General features: G+C 38.3%; 1 protein-coding gene across 1 annotated transcript; it reads left to right on the forward strand.

Annotated features, from left to right (window-relative positions):
• The first annotated feature begins 7245 nt into the window (after positions 1-7245).
• LOC138305720 (uncharacterized) lies at positions 7246-8322 on the forward strand. Its single transcript, XM_069246000.1, has one exon. The coding sequence runs from the start codon at positions 7246-7248 to the stop codon at positions 8320-8322; it is 1077 nt and encodes a 358-aa protein (XP_069102101.1).
• The last annotated feature ends 239 nt before the right edge of the window (positions 8323-8561 follow it).

Genomic DNA, 8561 nt, shown 5'->3' on the forward strand with positions numbered 1-8561 from the left:
GGTCATGTAAGGACGTCCTCCCATGTATAACGTCCTATCAACAGTCAGGGTCATGTAAGGACGGCCACCCATGTATAACGTTATATTAACAGACATGGTCATGTAAGGACGGCCACCCATGTATAACGTCCTATTAACAGACAGGATCATGTAAGGACGACCTCCCATGTATAACGTCCTATTAACAGCCAGGGTCATGTAAGGACGTCCTCCCATGTATAACGTCCTATTAACAGCCAGGGTCATGTAAGGACGTCCTCCCATGTATAACGTCCTATTAACAGCCAGGGTCATGTAAGGACGGCCACCCATGTATAACGTCCTATTAACAGCCAGGGTCATGTAAGGACGTCCTCCCATGTATAACGTCCTATTAACAGCCAGGGTCATGTAAGGACGTCCTCCCATGTATAACGTCCTATTAACAGCCAGGGTCATGTAAGGACGGCCTCCCATGTATAACGTCCTATTAACAGCCAGGGTCATGTAAGGACGTCCTCCCATGTATAACGTCCTATTAACAGCCAGGGTCATGTAAGGACGGCCTCCCATGTATTGTTTGTTTGTTTGTTTGATTATTTTAATGTCCTATTAACAGCTATGGTCATGTAAGGACGGCCTCCCATGTATGCGATGCGTTGCGTGTATATTGTGCGAGGTGCGTGTTTTGAGAGACTGTGATATATTCGTGTTGTGTCTTCTTGTATAGTGGAATTGTTGACCTCTCATGTATAACGTCCTATGAACAGTCAGGATCATGTAAGGACGGCCTACCATGTATATAGGGATTGGATTTAATTTTTATGTTAACCATGCTTGTATGGAGCAATTCCTCTAAATATATATTCTATGGGGTGCGTTAGCGCCCCATATTGAATATATTCTTAGAGGAATTGCTCCATACAAGCATGGTTAACATAAAAACGAAATCCAATCCCTAAATTTACACTCACACGACTTTTTATTTATATTTTATGCAATAAAATCGTCATTTGAAAGTGACGTAATTATTCAATAAAAGTCGGTCAAAAGTGGGAGGAGCTTACTCAATTGAACAGCGAATAATGACTCTTCACGTAAGGTAGAATTATTCATCCGCGACGACAAAAAAGTTCAATTTTTTAGTGTAAAATAAACATGACAAACAAATTAAATTTCAGAGATAATTTTATTTAATCAGATCAGAACTTTAAATAGGTATTCAATTTTGCTGATAAAAGTTAATATATAGCGTAATAGCATAAAGTATTTGTACTCGGCCACATATGTGAACTCGGTGACCATTATTGTGCAGCGAGGCGAGGCTGACGCACGCTTACACACTGGAGTTTTCCGAAGTTGTCAAAACACCGGTATTCAAGTAGCTAAATTTGTTTGAGATTGTCGTCTGACTTGACGATATTACATCCTTCGGAGCCATGTGATTATTTAATCTACGCTAAGATCCATCGTCATCGATAGATGGAACAACTTCACTTGTGTTCGATGGATACAATGTACAGTATTTATGGTGACGCGTAACTGTCATCACGTGGATTAGTCTACTAGCGGTGCATGTTTTATAATACGCATGATTGAATTCACAAAGAACAAAGACAAGAGAATATGTTTATAACTGACCTTGTTCTGTCAGAGGGTCTCACGTCCGTCAACCCCAAAGATTCGATCGTAGGACACAGAGGTAATGTTTACATTTGACATCCATCATTTTTAACAAAAATGAAAGTACTGCACGTCGCCCCGGTCGGGATATTTTTTCCCGTTTCTTTATACAATTGTTAATTTTAAAAATGATTGTATCATATATAAATATAAAACATATATGTATTGTTTACATTTTTCCAAAATTCTATGAAAAACAACAATATACACGTAATGTTGCGTCAAAATGTAAACAAAGCCATGTGTTGCTTTTTTAAAAAAAGTAGCCCCTTTACGTTGCATAGAACATTTTCATACGCAAGTTCAATGTTACCATGCAGTTATGGTAAACAAAATCGACTAGTACTTACGTATAGTGATCAAGCCTAGCAAGTGTAAATATAACGTCATATTATCAGTCAGGGTCATGTAAAGACGGCCTCCATGTATGATCCACTATAAAAGAAGACATAACATGAATATACAGCAATCTTAAAATTTTTCTAATGCAGTCTCCCAAAACACACACCACGCACTTCATACACCGAATTCATTAGATGCTGTCCTTACATGACCCTAGCTGTTAAAAGAACGTTAATAAATCAAGCAAACAAACCCTTTATTATAGCTAAATTCCTGACTTAGGTAAAGTGCTATCTCACTGAAACGTGCCAGTAAAGACAACAAACAAGCACAACTCACCCAGTGTTGATATTACAAACACAATGGACGAGTCAGTCGTCCCACTCCCTTTATTCTGAGCGCTAAGCAGAAACAGCCGAAACAACCACTTTTTAGACTATGATGTGTCTTTCTCGACCAAAAAACATAACCCAAAGCCGCACAAGACGAGGGGTCAAATAAATACAAAAATAGTGGAGCGGCTAAGGTCTGCCGCCATATTGTTTTTCAAAAAGGCCGCCAAAAACACGTTCTGCGACCCATATTTCACGTTCTATACCAGATAGACCCAAACTTTCAACGTTCACCCATATTATTGATTCTTAGGAACATTCTGGTAGTGTTAAACTTCATGTGAAAGGATCGACATTTTGTATATCTGTATTTAATACATCTAATTGGCTTAGCTGACTTTAAACAAATATAATGAGAGTACATATACTTTTGTAAATTTTGATACATAAATAATTTGATTCAAAATGACCGCCATTTTGAAATCCAAGATGGCCGTTTACATTTAAGCTGTTCCCGTGTTTTTCCTTAAGTGATCGAGCAAAAAAATCAAATTAATACTCTTAAAATGTTGATACATATGACATGCCTTGAATGATATTGGAATAAATTCATGAATTGCAACTCAACAGGCGTCATTAGAGGAGCATCTTTCATGTGCTTTATCGACTCATGAACTGGAATATTTTTTAAAGTTCCAAGTCAACAGCGATTATCCAAACACTGCCAATCTGCGGATAACACCTAGTAATACTTAGTGACTTCTACTGTGATCAGTAGGGCGCCTTCTCTTCTGGTTTTGACAGTATATTCACAGCTGAATTCTTGTCATTACCCATTACTTCCAATGTTGGCAATAGCTTTTAAGTTGAACGTGGAGGAAACAAGAACACCCACCCCTACATTCTAGGGTATTGATATCTTTTACCGAACCAAAATAATATATCTCCCTCCTTTCAATCCTTCCTCACAGCGTAACTCTCAAGTTATCCATTACCACTTGAGAACATCTAGATACACATTTCACCTTACGGTGTCTGAGAACACAATCCACCTTATTTCTCATGTGTATATGTGAAATCCTTCTTCAGGTCATACTGTAGTCTGCCACCCCTATTTGCCATTAACAAAGTTGATGAAAATATATTCTTTCAGTGGCTAGGGCTTCTTTGTTTTTTCTCTTTACAAGATGTCTGCCAACTTACTTAGCATCTTCTAAAGGCAACAGCTATTCTTTCTTTTAGGAGCTGGGGTTATAGAACGCGCAAGAGTTCCTGGTGGCACAATCAGCAGCCTGCGCTATCGGTCCCACTTTTTGTTATATATATCAACGTCAACCAGAACTAAATTCGGCAAGGTTTCACATAAACAATATCTGACTAAGTTCTTTTTCTGTCGATGTGGCTCCCAATCTCTTTTATAATCAATCATCTCCACTCTTTGTGCTTAGTTTGAAGGCTTACTGTTCTGCTGTTCTCCATCGCTACGATTCGTTTTCACCCAGTCCTTGGTACCTTATGCATGTAATACTAACGGCGGCTATGCGTTTTAGGTGGTTTTATTTTGTATATACTGCACTGCTAGCCGAGCGTTTCATATCTTTTCCTAATTCAACAATATCATGTGTCTTGCTTTCGCCATCGTCATCTCCTATGCCTGTATTGAGATTGGGAGTTCTAGCTCGGAGGCTCAGCTAACGTTTGTAGAGTTTTGAAATAGAGGTACTCATGACTGTCTTCGCAAGGACTTGTTTGAAGTTAATTATAGTGCCACTACTGTCAAATTGGTAGACGTACCTCAACGGGTCATGTCAGACGAGGTAGACATCAAAGCTTTGGCGTCAAAACCTTGCTATGAATTAACTCGAAGTCCTTCCTTTATTGGAGTCTCCTGGTGCTGTTGTAGTCATTCAGGATTACTGTAAACCAACCTTTATTCGCGGCTACTTAATTTCGAGATTTCCCTTTCAAAACAAGTTCGCGGAGATTAACTTTCGCGTAATCTGATTAAAATACAGATCCTTATTATCACTACGTTAGGTAAGAGGCTATTGAACGGTGTGGTTATAAGGATCTGTGTTTTAATCAGATTGACTTTCGCGGATCAGACAATCGTTCTACTTTCATTACTTTTCCTGGCAGAAAGTATTTATAATGTGATACAGATCTGTTTTGTGAAACAGACTATAGCCGTTTATCTGCAAATTGTAATTAGAAGGTATCTCATTCGTAAGAGTTAATCCTTATACAAACACATACAGTGCGATAGAATAGAACTCACGATCACACACAAATAAACAATGGAATCTGCCAGTATTGGCGACGATCAGTATGCCTTGAGTTGTCTTTGCGTAAACATGTCGGTATTAGTGTAGTTAAAACAAAACAAAACAACATCTACTACAGGTAGCTGAAAAAGGTACAATAACTCGAAATTCTGAGATTTGAGATAAAAAAAACACTCCGAAACCGAAGTGAACCCTTTTGTCCCCTAACTGAAACGAAACGAATGCACCGATAATGATTTCCGCCTGACGTCTCATGTCAGCCGACACACACACCGTCTCATGCGGACAGTAGCGTTTTGGGTAATCAGGTTCAGTTTTATGAACTTTGAATTGTTTATTTAGTTTGAATGTAGATATTTTACTTCTGAACAGATATAATCATCTTAAGGATAACAGAGCATTTTTTTAAAACTATACAGCCGTACAAAAGTATCGATAATTATTCGCCGAGATTAACTTTCCCGGTTTTTAGTCGATTGTGAAATTTGAGAAAGTAAATGGCACGCGAAAAAACTTTGGTTTACAGTACATCGAACCAATTACCCTTGAATTTTATATGACTATTAACAATTGAGGGGATCTGACGGCCGGGCATGAACATTGTTATGCAATATAAATGCGGCCATCTAATCTATGAAGCCTCCTTTGAAGGCCGAATCCCCAATGATGTTCTTACATTTAGTACTTCTGTTTGCAGGTCTGATATTAAGGTGAATCTCCATCACACAAATTATCACTCGGATGCTTGCTGTAGTGATTTCGTTTAGACAAATTTCCTTGCTGTGGTCAAGGATAGTGGTGTGGTATCATCCATTATTTGCATTAAATAGTTGCAGTCATGATAAACTATTGGAGCCATGAATGCCTTCTTACTTCAGCTAAAGTATATTCGTTAGCAGTCATGAATACTTCCATTCTTCTGGAAAATAATATCTTCCGTTCCACATTCAAAAAGGAAATGAACCTCAATTGTTTCTTTTTTTTTTTTTTTTTACACGTTGTATCTTTCGAAAACACATCCTCTGCTCTCTACAGTTTATCAGATATATTTTTCTTCCAAATGACATTTGAGTCTCTATAGTATCTTTTATAAGGTTATTGCTATTGTAGACAATACAAGGTATACCAATTCGCATTGTGCTGTTGTAGTAAAGATCTAAAAGTCTCTGTCAAAGCCTCTTTTTAGAGTTAAAACATTAACACTGAGTTCTGGTATGAGTGTTCTTTCCAGAATGGCAAGTATTGCTATCGTGTAAAATTTTATTCTAGATCTATATACGATGTAACTATCTTTTAGGAATGAAATGGATTTGAAATATGTTTTTCAATCTGCTGTAGACTGAAAGAGGAAAATGTCCGATACCTGTCCGAAAGGATGAAAGGATTAAAAGTTTACTAATAACCTTAGTGAAAGTCAACCAATGTGTTCGTAAGGACGATGTCGGGGATCATTAACGACTCAATTTATCAAAATTAACGTTTGCATGTAATCCAGATTCGTTCAGAGAATAGTGCTAAGTGTAATTTCTTCAAACTTTGAACGATTTTTATGCTTAATTGCTCCACTGTAAGACATTTCCACCAACTAAACGGATGCGAAAATTGTGTGAAGTATGATTGATTTTTGTTACGATAATCGCGTGCCCGTAATGTGCGTGTATGTTTTGATAGCTCACAAATATCAAACTTTAGATCACGCGATTAACTTTTGAGAAGATTCTCATTCTCACATTCGCTCAGTTGGTGGAAATGTCTATAAGTAAGGTGGTGTCAATGGAGACGGTAGGAAGAAGAAATCCGGTAGGAAAAACGGATACAGATATCCTATAACTCTAGTCGCCTCTTATGACCATGCAATAGGAGCAACAGGTTCAATTCTGACTCTGTACCTGCAGGGTCAGTGTAGAAAGATGATGCAGGACAACTATCATGTACTTAAACTGCAGGGGGGATAATTAGGAGACAGAAAGACCCCGCTATATGAACTCGGATATCACAATACAAAAACAATATGATTCTTATTATCACGATCCTTAATATCCTTAATATCACGATCCTTAATATTACGACGTTGGATTACAGGTTTACGACGCACAAAAAATAAAAATAAACTGAAAGGTTGTTTACTTAGCCCTGTATCCCATTTCCAGAAAAATAGTTTCAAAATGCTCTGAAGACGATATGATGGGATTATGGGCGAATTCTATTTCATATCAAAAGTTGAATTAAGATTATTCGTGTAAAAATCGTTAGTCGGAACAGTACACGCTACATCCACAGGTCACGATTCCATAATGAGCACATACCGACTAAAATCGCCATCCATTCAACGAATGCATCCCTGAAGAGCAGATCCTCAATATAAGCTCACTTATAAAAATAGCACATTGGTAATCCTTAGCGATCCCCACCTCCATTTATTGTCATGTAAAACAGATTATCACCGATCTCGGCCATGTTCTGTATGTCGTCTCCGATTTGATACAAGCTCTCTGATTGGTCCACTCGCTCCTCGGAGTCAATATGATATCATCTTACAGATAGCATTCGTAGTTTTGGTAATCTGGATTATATTCGATGGTGTTTTCGGTATAATTATGCCATTTGATTATATGACAGCCAACATGAACACATCCGTAAATTTTTCCACTGTTTGTTTTCAGAAGCTTGGTCGAAATTCAGCTTTAACAGGAACGACCGGTTGTGTCATCATTTGTTTGAACGTATGTGCGTTTGTTGCTATGGCATTATCGAAATCCATCGTCGAACGAGTCCGTGTTCCACTCATGATGTTGTGTGTCAGTAACTTTGTGTTCGGAGTCTCTTTTATATTTTCTTTGTATCAACATCTCTGCCGCGCTGGTGGTGCCTTGGTAGCGTTTGCCATGGTTCTATTATACACTGTGACCTTCCTCATATCGGTAGACAGATGCATATGTCTTAATTTTGAAATGGCATACATGAAATACATCACAAACAAGCGGGTGCGAGTATTGTATGTGGCCGTATGGATAATTGTGGCCATCGTGACGTATGGCCGTGATATTAGTATTGACACAGATAATGCTGAACTACACCAGAAGGTGAAACAATCAAGCGAACGCATGTTCGTTATTCTAGAATTGGTCGCCCAGATTCTAACAGTCACGTGCTCTGTCAGTACCATCATCAGGATCTGGGCTATACAAAGCAGGATGCCAAATAGTAAGGAAAGTTTTCAAAATACAGTAAAACTGTTGCATTTTATATGTATATATCAGTTTATGATCATGCCTTCACTTCTTCACCGTCTGGTCTGGACAGCAATACCGGATCTGAAAAAGTCGTTAAAAGCTGTCAGGTTAATTGCCGATATAGTCAAGTACCTTTCCTGCATTGTAATTCCGTTGCTATTCATGTTACGGTTCAGAGATTGCAGACTTTCTATGTTACAAATGGTCTGTTGGTGGAATAAGAAATTCCATGATCGGATTAAATACAAGAAGAAACAACTACTGGCGCCGTTCCTACAGAGGAGATCGGACCAGAATGTCCGAGAGACAAACTCTCCCAATCCCGTTGGGGTGTGCGAACTGACGACAAGTCAGGAATGCGTCGGCACAGAGATGGCTCAGAGGACTTCAACTATATCCGTCATAGATGTAGACGTGCCTGGAATCCAGCACCCCTATCGCGATAGAGATCACAGTCAACCCGACTGATGAAAGAGCGGAACGCTCGATTGGAACGAAGGACTGGCCAGAAGCAGGATAAACAAATGATTCTCTTTGAAAGTATGGATTATATGGCACATTATAGCCATCTTGGAAATAATGTATTCTCTTGCATGGCATTGTTTTAAACTTTAATTTTTTTTCGAACTGTGAACATTTTCGTAAGTGGGATAGAGAAAACATTAGATTAAAAATAGATTTGAAAAATAATTTGCGTTTACTCATGT

Source organism: Argopecten irradians, chromosome 13, assembly GCF_041381155.1.
Source record: "Argopecten irradians isolate NY chromosome 13, Ai_NY, whole genome shotgun sequence".
Lineage (NCBI taxonomy): Eukaryota > Metazoa > Mollusca > Bivalvia > Pectinida > Pectinidae > Argopecten > Argopecten irradians.

What these genes read in the sequence shown, in the direction of transcription:
- LOC138305720 (XM_069246000.1), top strand. Translation starts at nt 7,246, where the DNA reads ATGAACACATCCGTAAATTTTTCCACTGTTTGTTTTCAGAAGCTTGGT.